At 37.3% G+C, this 17,522-nt stretch overlaps 1 protein-coding gene across 12 annotated transcripts in view; it reads right to left on the bottom strand.

The window, feature by feature from the left end:
- The window catches only part of ERBIN (erbb2 interacting protein), a 111,463-nt gene that overhangs the window by 43,202 nt on the left and 50,739 nt on the right, over positions 1–17,522 (bottom strand). For all 12 annotated transcript variants that reach the window (XM_048930623.1, XM_048930626.1, XM_048930629.1 and 9 more), the window contains 2 exons: positions 10,073–10,270; positions 7,895–8,012 (listed from right to left, as the gene is read on the bottom strand). In XM_048930623.1, coding sequence (XP_048786580.1) covers positions 7,895–8,012; positions 10,073–10,261 — 307 coding nt within the window. In that variant the 5' untranslated portion in view covers positions 10,262–10,270. The remainder of the gene's footprint in view (positions 1–7,894; positions 8,013–10,072; positions 10,271–17,522) is intronic.

Raw genomic sequence — 17,522 nt, 5'->3', positions numbered from 1 at the left:
TTAATGTTGAGTTAATATTCTCCCACCAATAAAACAAAATCAAAAGTCACTAAGAGTAGGCAGAAAGACACTGTGAGCAGGTGACAGAAGATCCAAGTGCTGTAAGAAGCATTTTTAAGAGGATCTGCTCTTTCTCTGCTTGCTATCTATGCTTAAATGTCCTGAATTGTCTTCTGTTAAGACAGCTCAACAAATCTCAAGGGTCTACATGAATATGTCTTTTCACACTCCATTTGTAACACCATACTAATTAATTTATGACCCCTCCCCATCCTACACAAGGATCTGATGCAGTGGACACCACAAAGTGAGACCCATGTTCTGCTTCAAATCTCATTTTCCTTTAGGATCTTTTATGGCTTCCTTAAGTACATACTTTAGCATTAGAGAAAAGGAAGATAAATCAGATTACTGATCTGTGGGTTATCTAGACTACTACAGCTTTATCCCATCCTCGAAACACGTAGCTAGGTTTCTTAGCCTGCTGTTCCCTATATTACATGGTAACAATCACGTCAATTCCATTTCTGTGCTGCAGTTGGTTTACAGATAACGTTTACTATTTTTACAAAAATCACAAACCATCACATTTGTGGACTTTGACCAATTCCAGAGCACAACAGGAGAAAATAAGATTTGCTGGTCATTTTTAATGCTAACTGCAGGTTCTATGAACTGAATTAAGAGCAAAGTTCTTTTTGCATTGCTGTTTTCCACAGAAATAACATTTACATTATAGCTCTCACATTTACTTGTCTGTCCCTTCCAACCTGCTTTTCCAAATTTCAGGCATTTTCAAGTGTACTGGCCAGTTTCTACTACAAATGCCAATTAAAAACAAAAAACACAGGGATGAGGGCCTGGAAGATTGTCAAAGAAAAGCTGGCAGCCAGGTAAGAAATGGAATCTAAGTTATTGTCTGTACTGCACCAAAAACAGAAAGCATTCGTCATTCAGAACTCTATCTGGCTACACTCGCCAGCCAGCTAGCATAACCCACAGAAGGGTGGTTAATCAGGATCCCCAGACCAGCTGCAGCACATGCCGGAAGCATATGACCAAAGAAGTCACACAGGGATTTCAGGTCAACAGCCAGAAACCTGTATGTAATCGACCTCGGTTCTGGATCATATAGCAGGGCTGAAATAAAGAATTTCGCCTGATCTTTAACTCCCCAGAGGGAAAGGATTGTTTTCGCACAGCACCATTAAGCAAATACACACTAATGTCCCTCTCTTTGTTCAGTCTGGATTAAGGCAGTTGTAAGCATAATTGGGGTCCCACTCACCATCTGGAGTTACACCAATCCTTTCTTATCACCGAGGACAGCGTTAACTGCAGAACGCCGAGAAAACTGGAAGCACCTTTACTATCCATTAGGAAACTTTTTTAACTCAGAAATATTGGCATTTCTAGGTTAACGGAAAACAGCGTAGTCATACCCACCGCTGGTAGAGCCCGCCTAAAGCCGACATCCTAGTACACTGCTGTTTCAGCCCCACTGCAGTTGGGAAGAATTTGCACTGCTGTTTGCACTCAGATCATGTACTCACATTTTTCTTCAAAAATGCCTGGACTGGTATTTCCAGACTTTAGTTACTCAAGCTATTACTGCTAGAGACAGAGGTGGCATTACCTCCAAACGAAGTTCCACCTCTTTTTTCCCCCACATCTAAAGATTTTTAAAACAGCCTTGCGAAAAAAAATAAAAGTATCAGTTCAATTCCTAACCACTAACAAATGTAAGACTGTGCAAGTCACATGAGTAATGACCCCAAAGGAAAGAGTTTACAGCTGGATGTTTTGATTTGTAGGAAACATGTGAAAATTAAAACAGGTTTTCACTCCGAACAACAGATAGCTCAACAACAAACAGACCTACTGCTGCAAAACACGTGGAACTACTGCCCTCCATGCACCTTTTCTATTCTGCATCCTTCCAAGCGTAGGGGATATGGGCAAACACTCAGGCCCAGTTTGCATGAATGTGAAAGCAACGTAATTACACACATGCCTCCCTGAGCTAATCTATTCATCCTGGTCTTAAATTCTGGACAAGCAGCTATGAGGACCAGACTGAAAGCAGATCCACCATAAAAAAAACACAGCTTCTGTTTGTTTTCCCACTCAGCCTTTTGCTACAGCTATACTGACAGCTAATATGGATTAAACATGGCAATCAAAATACTTCCAGAGTTCAAGATCACACAACTGTTCCAAAAATTATGAAAAACGTTCCTAAGCATGGAATTTAAACTGAAAACTCAAAGGGAAGTATCAGTCACATTCAGTCTGTATTCATATATACCTGTAGAATCCACTTTAATTCAGGATTTCTGCATACCTGTGGTATTAAAAGCAACACTTAAAGTAGCATCTTACAGACCAATTAATTTGCTACACAATGTTTACTCAGCCATTGCTCCTTCTTAGAGTTCATCCATATTCCTAAAACTCTTACCTAGTCCCCTGCTGCCACTGGTTTCCAGTCAGCCAGGAGCTCTGGTTTCCAGATGTTTGATCAGCTAGCAAAACAGCAGTACCTTCCTGCTCAGAGCTGCAGCTCCAGACCTGCACAAGGTTGACTTCTCTATGCAAGGTGGCACACAATTCACTAGTGATCTCAAAGCAGCACAGGCACCTCTGGTTTATTCAGTGCAAGCCTATTCTAAACCAATCATTTTCAGAGTAAAGAGCAACTATTGCAAATAGATTTTCATCTAGTTCTAAAACTCGATATCTCAAAGCTTTAGAAACTTGCTATACCTTGCTTTTTGGTTGCTTTACTTGTATTTTACAAGGAATACCATGACAACCACACTAAACTAGTAACATTCCTTGCAAGTGTAAGTTTTCTTATTTGTATAGCCTTTAATCTCTCTGTTTTGTTTAAATAGGAAAGTTCCTTTAGAAGAAAAAAATATTTGCTTGTAGGTCTCTTATCTAAAAATCTTACAGAATGTTTGTAAGAATCTAAAAACATCCTCCATTGGATTTCCTTAATTTCACTTGAAGCAGGCAAGATAGCTGGGCTGAGGCCAAGGGATGAAGTTCAACAAGACCAAGCACCATGTCTTGCACTTTGGCCACAACAAAACCCATGCAACGCTACAGACTTGGGATAGAGCGGATGTGCAGAGGAAAAGGATCAGGGGGTGTTGGAGGAGGTGTTGGTCAGTTCTCAACTGACTATGAGCCAGTAGTGTGCCCAGATGGCCAAGAAGGTCAATGGCATCCTGGCTTGTATCAGAAACAGTGTAGTTAGCAGGAGTGGGGAAGTGATCATCCCTCTGTACTCAACACTGATGAGGCAGCATCTTCAGTACCATGTTCGGTTTTGAGCCCTTCCCCATTCCCCACCAGAAAGATATTGAGGCCATGGAGCACGTTCAGAGAAGGGCAACGAAGCTGGTAATGGGTCTTATGGGGAGCAATGGAGGGAGCCGGGATTATTCAGTTTGGAGGAGGCTTAGGGGATGATTGCCATTTATAATGACCTGAAAGGAAGCTGTGGCCTGGCGGGTGCCAGCTTGTTCTTGTAATAGGACAAGAGGAGACAGTCTCAAGTTGTGCCAGGGAAGGTTCAGGCTGGATATAGCGAAAATCTTATTTGAAAGAGTAGACAGGTGATGGATCAGACTGTTCAGAGAGGTGGTTGAGTCACCATTCCAGGAGGTGTACAAGAAATGTGAAGATGTAATATCAAATGGGCAATACTAGTGGTAGGTGGACAGTTGGACTAGTTTATTTTAGAGGTCTTTTCCAGATTTTATGACTCAATGAACTACTTGACAAGTACCTACATACAACTCAGCCTATTCACCTCTCCATCTTCACTTTATGAAGTCCTTTTCTCCAATTCTATGCTCTAAAAGTTTCCTTTCACACTTGTCCTCCCTTCTATTACGGTTATTCAAAGGTTTATAAAATGAAAAATAGAAACTCAATTTTTATTTTGAGGTCTGCTTGGTATTTTCTAGAAGAGAAGCATGATATTTATGCTATCCGTTAGTGCAAGAGTATTAGTTGATTTATAAACCTGAGAAGTACAACTTAAACAGTGCTTTCATTTTAAAAAAGGGAGAAAACAAAAAATACTTCAGTAGAAAGATTTTTATGGTTTAGAAAAATATACTCTTATTGGTTGTGATGATTATTACAGTATAATTAGATTTACAATAAAATACAGCATCAGAAATATATTCGATGCTCATTTTATTAATGACATGAGGACTCAGCTACATACAATTATGTGGCAATAGAATGTTTGCTGAAAATGTAAAATGCTTTTTTTTTTTTACAGCACTTTGATCTCATAAAAAAATTAACATTTTATGCTCATGTGTGTGCCATACTTTAAGCTGGCTTTCTCTCATCATCTGCATGCTATTTTTTTTTTTCTATTAGAAGGCTAATTCAGGTTTAGTATTTCCAAAATTCATTTCTGAGAGTACTTGCAAAATTAAAAATATGAAGGTTTTTTTTTTTTTTCATCTGAAGGCTTAAAACCAAGTTCTCAGCAATTCAGACAGTAAAGAATCCTATTTTGCCCCTTGATCTATTTAAATGAAAAATGCCTCATCACTTCCACCAACAGTAACTCATCAGAGGAAATTATTATTATACTTGATACACATACTCATGGTCTTAAAAAGTGCTCGACAGATAAACCTACCTAGGCATGCCAAGGTCAGAGTAAAATTTTCTGAACGTGAGATACTAAGAACGTTATAGACAACAGTTTTGCTTACACTGCTGTTTTGAAAGATTATTAAGATTCAGGTGGTTCTGAACTATGTCAGATTCAAAGCTGGACCCCCTCAGAGTAACCTGAAACTAAAAGCTGATTTGCTTTTCTCCCACCCCCCATTACCCAGAGCTGAAAAATTTCTGTTGCCTGTCCAGTCACTTTTGCACTTTTGGGTGATAGATTGACTGTCACTCAAAGCACACTACTCAAAAAAAAAAAAAAAAAAAAAAAGGTACATTCTGCCTCCACATGAAATTCACAACTAAAAAAAATCCTAATTACTTTTACAATGCTTTTTCTATGTTATGAAAATTTCTTTGAATCCAGGAACAGATCTGTATTAAACTAGTTTCAGAATTTCAAATGTGTACACTCAAGTTCCACATTCAAGACCAAATCTGTGCCTTAACTGCACTGCAATTCCATTTTGCTGACATCCTCTCTTAGACAGGAACATAATTTTATTCTGCAGGGACAGCTTCTAGTCAGTACTTTTTCATAGGAAAAACAAAGTATTTATGAAAAAACATTATCTACACTGAAGAGCTTTAAGTTGAATAGCTAACTGCTTTTAACATAAATTTACCACCTCTATGTAATGACAAATATTATAATAAAGCTACAGACTTAGAAGTCCTCAACCAATTAGTTATCTTTTTATTTAACTATCAGGAAAGATACAAAATTAAGTACATCCCCTCCCCTTCTTCCTATATGGACAAAAATAGCAAATTTATAGCAAGTTATTTTTCTATTCAGGATCTTTCTCTCTTGCTTCTCCCTGAGTAAAATAAAACTTGGATCATTCTCTTTATTAACTACGAATAATTCTCAATTTGTTGACAAACTGTACTTCTAAATCCTTCACAGATGGGCAACATAATAACTACACATTCTCCTGAATTTTTGTTTTTCAACTCCCCAACTTCTGGCACACACTACTCTAAAATTTGCCAAATCAGCAGATGTTTTTAAAACACTGAAGGAAACATATTTTATCTAGATTTGTATCTGTTAACAAAAACCTTCAATATTACTAAAAATAATATTATTGGCAGATGTGTTTTCGTGGAGCTTTTCAGTGTTTGTGGTTTTCATTTGTGTATTTTTCTGTAAAAATGCCTTGCAACAGATAGAAAAGGTGACAATGTTTAAATTTGCTGAAATATACAGGGAAAAAGCTACTCCATCTACATAGGAGACTACTGAAAGACCTGAATGTTCATTGGTATTTGAAAATGAAATCTAAAATTATAGATGAAAATTATAAACGAACATATATTTGATGCAAACGCATTTGCACTCTGTGCTTTAATTCCATCCACATGAGGAAAACAACACTTTTGGTACTGTCACACGAGAAAGCATACAAGAAAAATGCAGGAGACTAACTTTCTTGCTATAACCACACTATTCTCACAAAAAAAGCCACTGCATTATTCTAGAGTTTTGAGGCCTCTCATAACTGATTCCTAGTTTTCCCTGATTTATGAAGAAAAATTACATCTCCTGAGCTTCCCACAAAGTTTGCTGTTTCCACATCACACTCAAAAACACAGAAAAACCCCAACAAAATAAAAACACATCAAAAATGCGAAGTCCTGGAAAAGTCCTAGCTGATTCACTAGACATGCTGGAAAGGTGGGCTGACAAGAACCACACGGAATTCAACAAGGAAAAGTGCTGCACCTAAGGAGGAAGAACCCATTGCTTCTAAAAAACAGAACTTTACAGTTTATTGCAATGTCTCATCTTTCAGCTATTGCCTCCTTAAATCATTTATATGCTTATCAGTAACAAGTGTTTTTTCAGCAGCCCTTAGAAGGCTTAGCAAAAGGTTGCATTGTTTTGGGTGGGTAACTAACTCTGTGACCAACTGCCTATTTACATTCATAAGCTAAGGAATCGGCCAACACTAGAACTCAAAATCCCTTCCATTGCTTTCAAATTTTAATTATTGAGAACTTGCATTAGAATAATTTAATCCTTTTAATTGTTCAGTCTAGGACAAAAATACTATACTTTCCCAGCTGTTTGTAATTATGAAAGTTCAGGGAACATGTTCTTTAAGAAAGGCTATTAATCCACTTGTACCAGGAACAGAGCAGTAACAACCAGGTCAATTTATTGCACTAAATGTTGCATTCATTAAGCAGAAATAATAAAGTAATAGTTTAAGTACAGACTGGGATACAATGGACAAGAAAGGAGAATGCCAACACCTCCACGATGGGAACACTTCCACAATAAAGCAGATCTCAACTTAATTTTATGGAGTCATTTAGATGTTCACATAAAAACAATGAATTGCATATGATAGAATCTTTGGCATGTTTATTTAACCCATACTTTCAAATATGGTTTCAAGCAAAGGTCCTCGTTTAACTTCAATGTGAATCAGCAAGAAAAGGCTCTTATATCCTTATCAATTAACACAATAATTTTATTTTCTTTAAGTAAACCACACAAGCAAGCCTGATGACAATATAAGCTCTTACAATTTCCTCATTTGCACAGATATTCCAACTTGCCAAAAGACTACCATTAAAAAAATAAATGAAAGCATACACATAGTACTTGGCTGACAGCATTTCATAATTTATAAGCAGCTGACTCACAGAATGCAAGTCAGTCAACTGAATCAGTCATTGTCCACGGACACTTTTCTCCCCATGTGACAGAGATTACCATCTCTAGAGACAGATAGCAAAGCAGCTGACTTCTATTACAAGTCTGGGACAGATCATTAAAGTAAACTGAAAACAATTTTTATAATAAAATTAAAAGAGAATCCAGCAAATTTTTAAAAGCTCTTGAGCAAAAATTCTTCGCTACAGTGAAAAATGACAAGAGTCAATAAAAGTAATAACTTCAAGCATATGCATTTTTGAGAAAACACAAACATTTGATGGTATCATTTTTCAGTAATGATCTCAAAATATAAAGCAATACATTTGACAGATATGAAAACAAACATAAAAAACCATAAAATAGATTACTCTTGGCTAAGCATAAGATCTAGGGTTGTAGTTTAAAGTTTATTAAATGCGTAGATTCTGGAAATTACACTTCTACTGGTATCTTTGTACAATCAGTGATGATTTGCCTTAAAGCTATTCCAATATAATAAGTGAAATGACTTACCATTCTTGCTGACATCCAGTTCCCTGAGATTAATGAGATTTGCAATGGATGCTGGCAATGTGGTTAGATCATTGTCTGGCAAACTCAGCTTGTGCAGCGACTGACAGTTAAAAAGTTGCTAATGAAACAAAGAAAAAAGAGCAACTTTCTCTTAGTTTCCTCTGTATAGCTTTTTTTTTTTTTTAATCCCTTTAAACTTATGACCTCACAGCTGGAAGGTCAGGCTATTTAAACACTTTGACCAAAGACAATTTTTTTTTTTTTTAAACTTGACTAGGTTTAGGATGTTTAGGAAAGCTAAAAAGAAGTGCAAACAGCCACAGAAAACTGATATTTACATTTAACAACTATAAAATTCTACAAGTGCATCACAAATTGTGACCTGTAGTTCTGAAAACAAAAGTATTTTCCACAGTAAGCATGCCATCTGGTACCGCCAAAGTACTTTTAGTTTCTTCAAGAAAAGGAGGGGAAAAAATAAAGGTAAATAAACAAATCCACTAAAAACATTATTCCAGAATGTAGCATTTGAGTAGGTATTTATCTTCTCTAAAGTAACTTCAAATTTTAATACATTTTACATTTACTTTACAGTATGTCTTATTTTTTCAAGTTCAATTACATCTGCTTAATTAACAAACAACACTGTAACATCCAATTTTGAAAGTATACTGAGGTGAACATTACTAGAAAGACTGGGGGTGATTAAAAAATGAAAAAAGCCCCCAAACCTAAAAACAAACAAAAAAACAAACAAAACAAAACAAAAAACAGGTCACTGCAGGTTGACAACATGGCCCCGTTCTCCAAACGACTGTGCCGTGAAACACAAAGGGCAGAAAACTGCAACACTGGGACAAAAACAGCACCAGTAGCAGTCAGGAAAGGGGAAGAGCAGGAGACAGTCTAATAAATACCACACTCTTTTTCTGAGAAGATGGATTAATTACGAGCTTCAGAGTTCAAACACTAAATAAGTTTAGGTTAGGGAAAAGGCTTATACAGCTTGAAACTCTGGCTCTAAAACAGATAGGATTATTACAAACTTGAAGGCATTCCCTAAGAGATCTTCTATGGATAGTTTCAAGATTACAACCTCTATTAAATAGGTAAATGGTTTTTAAGATGTCTCTAATACTCCCTAATCTCTCAGCTTGTTTCTTTTACTGTATTTGAATTTGTATCTATACTGAATTTACATAAGCTTTGTAATTCCAGAAAAAAAGGAATATATTCATTAGATTAAACAAAGTCAGCTCCACCAAACTACAAGACTTCTGATGAACTGACATGTTAAATTATTTTATTTCCTTATTAATTTCATCTGTCTTTCAAGAAAACTCAAGTAAAAAAAATCTCATATGGTTATGACAAACCACCAACAAGCTTAGCAGTGTGTTCCAAACTCACCACTGTGCAATAGGGAAGGTCTGCATGCAATTGGGAAAAAACTATTTTTAATATCAAGTACTTAATCCAACTTCACCAAGATAGGATCTAATAAGGGAAAATTTATTATTCTGACCACACTGTACTTTTGAGGAGTCTCACTGGAACAAAATCTGATCCTTTCCTGTAGTATACTGTTCATTCAGCACATGGTTTGTCTTCAGAACTAGCAACAAATAATGATTTCTTTAATTAAGATGTAATCAAAGTAGAATTTCATCTCTCTACATTTTGAGCTTAAATAATTTTAGATACTTTTCAGCCAAAAACAAAAGCAAGGACTTCAAGTGACTATTTTGGACTTCAGCTTCATGACCACAGAAATCTGAATAATACAGTAATCTTGCTGCTTCTAATCCTCATATATTATCAGAGATTCAAAGCAATGCAGCAATTTATTTAATATCTGAATAGTATTAGTCAATTTAAGCAGACACTTCCACAGAAATAAATTAGCCTGCCTCTTTTGCTTTGCACCAGCTTCTCCTGTTGGGCTGGCTCAGTTGTTTAAGCAGTTTCACCTCAAGGCAGCACAGGGAACTGGTCCAGCTGAAATACACAGGACAGCCTATCAAGAGAGCTTGTTCTGGGACCAACATTTACTCAAAAATATCTAGGAAAACTCAGCCTTAAAGCTGTACAGGGAAGCTTGACACTATCAGCTTTTACCACTGATGATGTAAGAAGAGAAACACTAAAAGTTACACAAAGGGAAATCATGCAACATACCTTTGGAAGCTCTTCAATCTGATTAGCATCTAAGTAGAGTTCTTCCAGGGTCTTTTCAAAAGCAAAAATCTCCTTAGGCACCTGTTCCAGGCTGCAGTGAGAATAATCAAGTGTAGTGACTGTTTCCTCCTCCCCACGCAGGCAGCGGCATGGCACCAGCCGCACCAACAGATTCCGCTTCGTGGTCATTTTCAGGCACTAGGACACAGAAATTAGTAGATTTATAAAACCAACCAGACAACTGCAGAAATACCTACATGGGCAACATCTCAAACTTCTGGCTGCTAAATGCTTGAAAAAGAAAGAAATGTATACATACATGCTATGTATATATATATACACACATATGAGAGGGAGGTGGGCAGAGAGATTTGAGTTTTGTTTAAACACAACAGTTCTTTACTGGCATGAAATGTCATTGAAATATCTACAGATACCGATGGATGAACATAGAATTTAGCCTGTAACTTGTCACCTGTCAACAGCCTTAAGCAGAGAATATCCACACTGTATGTAAGCAGATAAAATTTAAAGCAGCAGTTCTGAAGCATCGTTCATACTTTTACAATGTTTTTGCTTAATACAATGAAATCAAAATGATACAGAGAAAAAAAAAACTTATCTTCAGTGATGAGTAATATTAAATTAATATACATTAATTTCAAATCCCTCACATACATACAGCTTTTTTGCGTAACAAGCTAGCGTTGTTTTCTCTAATTTTTCTACTTATTTAAAATAAAAGATTTCCAAGAACTCAGATAAATAATTTCCCTCAACTTCTGCAATTTCAGTCAGTAAGTAAAACTTTAACACATCTTGCTGTGCTCACTGAAATTAACTAAATTTCATTTTGCTATAGGATCTTCTTCCCTGTCTTAATTAAAACACTGAAGGCTATCAATACTAGGACAGCCTCTTCATATCATCATTCTGCACACTTTTCTGCCTCTCTCAACGCACACTACCTACTCTCCTATTTACCTGCCTTTCTGTCTGACCTCATGATCAGTTGCCCAAGTAAAAAGACTGTAGAGGAGAAAAGGAAGGACGTATCACAGAAGAGAGTTCACTCTCATCAACCAAAGACAGAAAAATGTAGTGTAGCACAGGTGACGTTCTTTTTTTTATATTCTCAAATTAAGAACTACTCCAGGGATGGTTTGGGTAAATACAGTTCAGCAAGGGAACAGGAATACAAAGCATCTGAAATATTTTCCTCTGAAGTCTAGCAAGAACAAGAATCTTGGTCTTGTACTATTTTGCAACATCAACAAGCAATCTGAAAGTACCAAATAAAACAATGAAATAGCTTCGCAAATCTGCAACACTATTACAGTTTCTTTTTCTCCATCACCGTGCAAGTTCAAAATTGTAAGAACTTGATCTACTACAGAACTCAGAGAAGGAAGAAAGAACAAAACAAAACTCCAGAAACAAAAAGCCTTTGTCCCCCAGACAGTTAAAGCCTTGACCTAAGTTTACCTCAGCTAGTAGTCAACAAAGGAAAAAACATCAGGATACTGGTACAGTTAATTTCACCTCATGAGGAAATAAGAGGAAAAAAAACACTGTATAAACAGAACTGATAGGAAACAAGCTCCACAACAAATACACCAAGTGGGACAAAGAAAAATATCTGTATATCCCACAGGGGTTGTAACGGACCTCAAGAGATCATGAAATTCACACCCCAATAAACAGGTTCCCTACAGTAAGTCACAAAGGTAGGCATCCAGGTAAGTCTTTACCTTCATAGAACTGTCTTCTTCTCCTCAGGCTTAATCAATCTTTCCTAATATGGGAGATGCTCCTGGTCCTTCATCATCTTCGTGGTACTCCACTGGACTCCCATTATGACATCATGTGTTTTTTGAACTGGGGAGCTCAGAACTGGTCACCGTATTCTAAACATGGCCTCACCAGCTCAGAGCAGAGGGGGAGGATCACCTCCCTTGATCTGCTGGCTACACACTTTTTAATGCACCCCAGAATACCATTGGCTTTCCTGGCCACAAGGGCACACTGTTGGCTTATGGTCAACCTGTTATCCACCAGGACCCCCAGGTCCTTCTCCACAGAGCTCCCCTCCAACAGGTCAGCCCCTAACTCATACTGATGTATATGGTTATTCATCCCCAGGTGCAAGACCATAAACTTGCTCATCGTCTTCATCACTTTCTTCCCTTCCCTTTCTTCCCAACATTTCCATCTGTCAAGGCCTTTCTGAAAGTGGCAGCACAGCCTTCTGGAGCATCAGCCACCCCTCTCAGCTTTGTACCAACAGCAAACTTGCTGAGGGTGAACTCTGTTCCTTCATCCAGGTCACTGACAAAGATGTTGAATGAGATCGGACCCAGCACTGACCCTGGGGAACATCACTAGTTACAGGCATCCAATCAGACTCCGCATCACTGATCACAAACCTTCAAGCTCTACCAGTCACCCAGATGTCAATCCACCTCAGTGTCCACTCAACTATTCCACACTTTCTAAGTTTAATAACAAGGATATTGTGGGAGACAGTGTCAAATGCCTTGTTGAAGTCAGGGTTCATAATATCCACTGCTCTCCCCACAGCTACCCAGCCAGTGATGACATCAAAGAAGGCTGCCAGGTTGGTCAAGCATCATTTCCCCTTGATGAATCTATGTTGACTACTCCTTACAGCTTTTTTCTCTTCTAATTGCTTGGAGAGGTTATCCAGAACAAGCACTTCCATCACCTTCATAGGAACAACTGACTGACCTGTAGTTTCTCAGATCCTCCCTTCTTGCCCTTTTTGAAGACTAGAGTGACACTGTCTATCCTGCAGTCTTCAGGCACCTCTCCCATTTGCCAAGACCTTTCATATCCCAATGGTACAATGACTATGCAGACTATTGCTGTGGGATTTTTTTCCAACCAGTTTGATCAAAACCAGAGGGAAATAACAAAGCATGATGTGTACAGTCTCACCCACCCACCCCAACTGCTCAAACAATACAGGAACCAGCCCCACAGTCAGCCTTGGATTCATTTGTAGCCATTAACCCTCTGATGCGACAAACAGAAACAACAACATTTGCTGTTTTTTTCATTTTTCATCTCAGCTTTTACTTTTTTTCTCAGGATGAGAGTGGAAATAATCTTCCATATTTCCCGTATCAATATAGTCTCAGATACATGTCTTTCAAATAGATGTTCTTTCAAAATATAATACATGCTCTATTTATTATTATTACTACACCATTGCAAAGGTTATAGGTTTGCAAATAAATTTGCAGAATAGCCAGCACTTTGGAAAAAAAAGAAGAATAAGTTAAAACTCATGTTTGTCTGAGTCTCAGTCATTAGCAACTCTTACCTATTTTTTCCTGTTCACTGTTTTCCACTTCTAACTTGCAGGATTTGGCCAGCTAAGTACCTCTGCAACTAAGACTTTTCTAGGCATCTACATCCTGTGTTGTAGCAATACACTACACTTTCATTTAATATGCTTGGTAAATTTAATATGCTTGGTTTTAATTGGTAAACTCCTTACACCTCTGATTTTATAGGCAAAAATTATTTTGCTAAACAAGTTCCTCAATTATTTTGCTATACTAAGAGCACTTCAGCAACATTTGGAACAAACCATTAAGACAGGTTACTGATAACAACAGCAATTTAAAAGATATGTAGGATTTCTTCAGCAAAGGTTTACAAAATGGAACAGCACGCTAACCACAAAGGCACAGAACAGTCAATTTATGATGAATTCTACAAGCATAACTTACTGTTTCCAAAACAGGTATCTCTAGGTGTTACTAATATAGCTGAAAACGGACAGTATTTTACTGTTACCATCAACTTTGAACAAATTTTGCTTGAAAAATCAAAAGAAAGTCAGAATTAAATTTCCCATTTCTGCTTTGAAAACCACACTGAAAATGAATACAGAGGACTTTTGTTTCATCAGATAAATAATAATAAAAAAGATCTGTGACTGTTGTTCATCTTTTATCAGTTTTGAATATTAGTCATTTGTGTTCCAGCTACTTTTGCGTGTACTTATCACATTTAAAAAAAAAAAGAAAAGACTTCATAGATTATCTTCTTTTTGAAGAGACCATGCTAAGCTTATCAATGTTTCCAGTTCCAAAGGGGAATCTGTAATTCCCCTATAGTAATGTACTTCCAGAAGATAGGTCAGCTTGTTACCCCTGAAGCATGCTATTACAGAAAACAGAATCAAAGCAGCAAAATCTAACAAATCCAGAAACTGGTTTCAGCTGGTTTGCAGTTTCAAAAAAAAAAAAAAAAAAGAAAAAGAAAAAAAAGTCATTTACCTTATTTTGCCTTCCCATTATATTTGTATCAATAAAATGAAAATGTGCGCTATCATGATAACATTTAACTTTGTGATTAAAACACTAGAGCAATCAAAATAAATAACTTCAATTCACATTTTAATAGCATCTACCCTGAAAAACTTCTACTGTACAGAAGGCTTTGAAGACTGCTTGAAGTACTCTTTAAATCTCATTAATCTTGCTAACTAGGGATGGAATTTCAGTGCAAACAGATGCTAATAACATACAGTGAAGTAACAACTGGAGAATACAGTATAATTAATACAGTATTCAGATAAAGTTACTGGAGAATCTAGGGAAAAGTAAGCACCATGGTTATAGCAAATCTACACTGTAACAACAGCAGACCAAATCTGTAAGCCTAAGACATCCTTAAACAGAACAAAATCACTCGAAGTAGAAAAGCAAAGCGTCAGTTTGAAAGGCCACTATTAGCAAAAGCAAGCAAGACCGGCAGCAGGGTTGGACACCACTACAGACTGATAGTTCAGACGAGTGCGCACCGCCCAGAGAGACATCACTCATTCCTGCACACTGCCGTCATCTGAGCATTCACAGCCTAGCAGCACCCAGGCATCTGCCAGAGACACACAGGACATTTTTGTTTAACCACATGTCTCGCTGTGATTTGATGAGCATTAAAAAACAAAACACCATGCACAGAAGTATCACACTGCTCTGAGAATTCTGAACTCATGCCATTACCCACAGAAACTAAGCTAATGCTCTTCATCTCTGCTACTTTGTTTTAAAAGCAATAGCACTGTATCATGGGTTGTTCAGATTCCTGCCTGATACTAACAGGATGCGAATGCGAATGCTGTAAGCACTGCGTGTGAAAGCACTCCCCTTTTCCCCAAGTGTTTCAAAAGGATGTTTACCAGTTACATCAGCAGCAAAGCTGAAAATGAAACCAGCAATCAGATGCTCACACAGAAAGGCAAGTACAGCTCCACAGAAAAACTTCTGATCAGAATCCCACTAGTCCAGTCCAGTGCCTATAGATGAGCAAAGAATTGCCGAGCTAGGAATGTGTAAGTACAGGAACAGGCAGGGAGGGGCAGTATGCACTGCAGCTTAACATATAGAAACCTTTAAGTGGCCAATGGATAGAACCTCCAACAAATTAATACTGAAACACAATGTAATCCACCAAGCAAAAAGCTATCCCTCCTACATTAATAAATTATTAAGAATGAGACTTCCTGTATCAGCAACACGCAGTGGTCTATCTTCAGAAATACTGTAGGCTTTTCTCCTCCTAAGGCAGCAACATGTTCAACAACACATGCACAGATGTAGGCTGATTGGTTTGACCTAGAAGAGACCGTTGTGACAATTCCTAGCACAGTTTAAATGAATCTTCCACCAAAAGGCAGCTCTGGTCCTCAAAAATTTGGAGATACTGTACACATCTAAGAATCTTAAACTCAGAAAGTCCTCCACTCTTACAAGGAGAAGCAGAACTATTCTTCATTCTTTAAGCTCAGAAATGATTTGATATCTCTTCTTCAATATCAGAACACATTAACCCAGATGGGGCAGGGGAGGCAAAAGTTTGACTCTGGCTTCCCCTAACTCCTCCCCCTCCTCTTGGGAAGGAGCAGCAAGGTTCCCGAGCAACTGAGAGCACCTGACACCCCGTAAACCCTGACCTGCATGTCCAATGTGTAAGAGGAACGCGTGACTCTCAGACCTGATGGACTTTGATGAGAAACTGAAACAGCAGAAGGAAAGGTATGCTGTGAGTAAACTGCCTTTTGTTAAATGCCACTGCCATTTTGTGGCTGTGGTTTTAAAACTTTGTTCAGTGACAGTGCCAAGTCAAGGTATTTTCACTTCCTCATGCCTCCCATCCAAGCTATTTCTTTCACTTCTAAAAAAAGGAAAACAAACAATCAAAATAGATCAGTTACGTCACACATCTAACTAAATGAAACTGGTAAACACTTAGGTCAGTACAAACCAAGGAACCAAAGCTGTACAGTCAGAACAAACAATAGGAAATAAGAGACTTACAAAAAGTGTCTTTTGAAACCATTTCACCATTTTTATGTGAAGCTCCTGATATGCAAACAATGTTCAGCTGCATTCATGGCTGCAAGTCCCCACAAAGGCAGGAGACAAAAAAAAAAAAATCACACTGTACTTGCTCACATACAGCATTCAGACCAAATGAAATAAAAGGCATTAGTCATGAAGCAACAATGGTGAATGGTAACAACAGAGGGAGGGAGGAAGATATTAGTAAATGCAGTACAATTACAATCATTCATTAAGTGCAAACATGTGAAAGATACTTTTTTCTTGAGGGGTAAAAGGGGCAAAAACCATTTTTGTGATTACTAAAACAAACCTGAGGAATTACTGTGACAAGTAAACCAATGAAAGCATATAAAAGGAAATGCTTGGAATATTTATTTCAGTTAATTTATTTATCTGCTAATAAAAAAAAAGAAATTAGTAATATAACAAAGCACTTGGTCTTTTTATACCAAAAGCTTAGCAATGACAAGAACAGATCAACTTTGTAAAAATAGAACAAAATTGTTTTACATTAAGAAAAAAAACCTTTGGCAAGGTTTTAATTTAAGCACAGAATTTAACTGTGTAATGTTTAGTATTATGTTATATCTCTAGGCTGTGGCATCACTAAAGCACAGGTACACAAGAGTACAGATGTGTAAATTTAAGGCAAGATGCATCACAGAAATGCCCTATTTAAAAAAAAAAAAAAAGTAAAATTATAAGGTAAGTTTACAGTAAAAGAATAAAATGTAGTTAGATGTCCGAATAATTGTAGTTTTGACTCTATATTAACGCTACAGATTAAGCAAGTAAATTGAATGCATTCTGCATTTGTGCTGTCAGATTGTTCACATTTGAAAAACTCATCCAAGTCCCTCCAGTTGTCACTATACAATTGCATTCCATGTAGTAGTAACTTCTCACTTGTTTTGCTCTTTTCCTAAGCCAGTCCTAGAAACTAATTTCCATTTTACCAGCCAAACTATCCAAGTAAATTTGTCATCTGAAGAATGGTCTCTAGTCATATATCACTAACAATATTGCTGAGATTATCAATAGATCTAAGCTTCATTGCTGACATTTAACTA

Source organism: Lagopus muta, chromosome Z, assembly GCF_023343835.1.
Source record: "Lagopus muta isolate bLagMut1 chromosome Z, bLagMut1 primary, whole genome shotgun sequence".
NCBI classification, from domain to species: domain Eukaryota; kingdom Metazoa; phylum Chordata; class Aves; order Galliformes; family Phasianidae; genus Lagopus; species Lagopus muta.
Note: the sequence above shows the minus strand (reverse complement) of the source record. Positions and strands in the feature narration are given on the sequence as shown.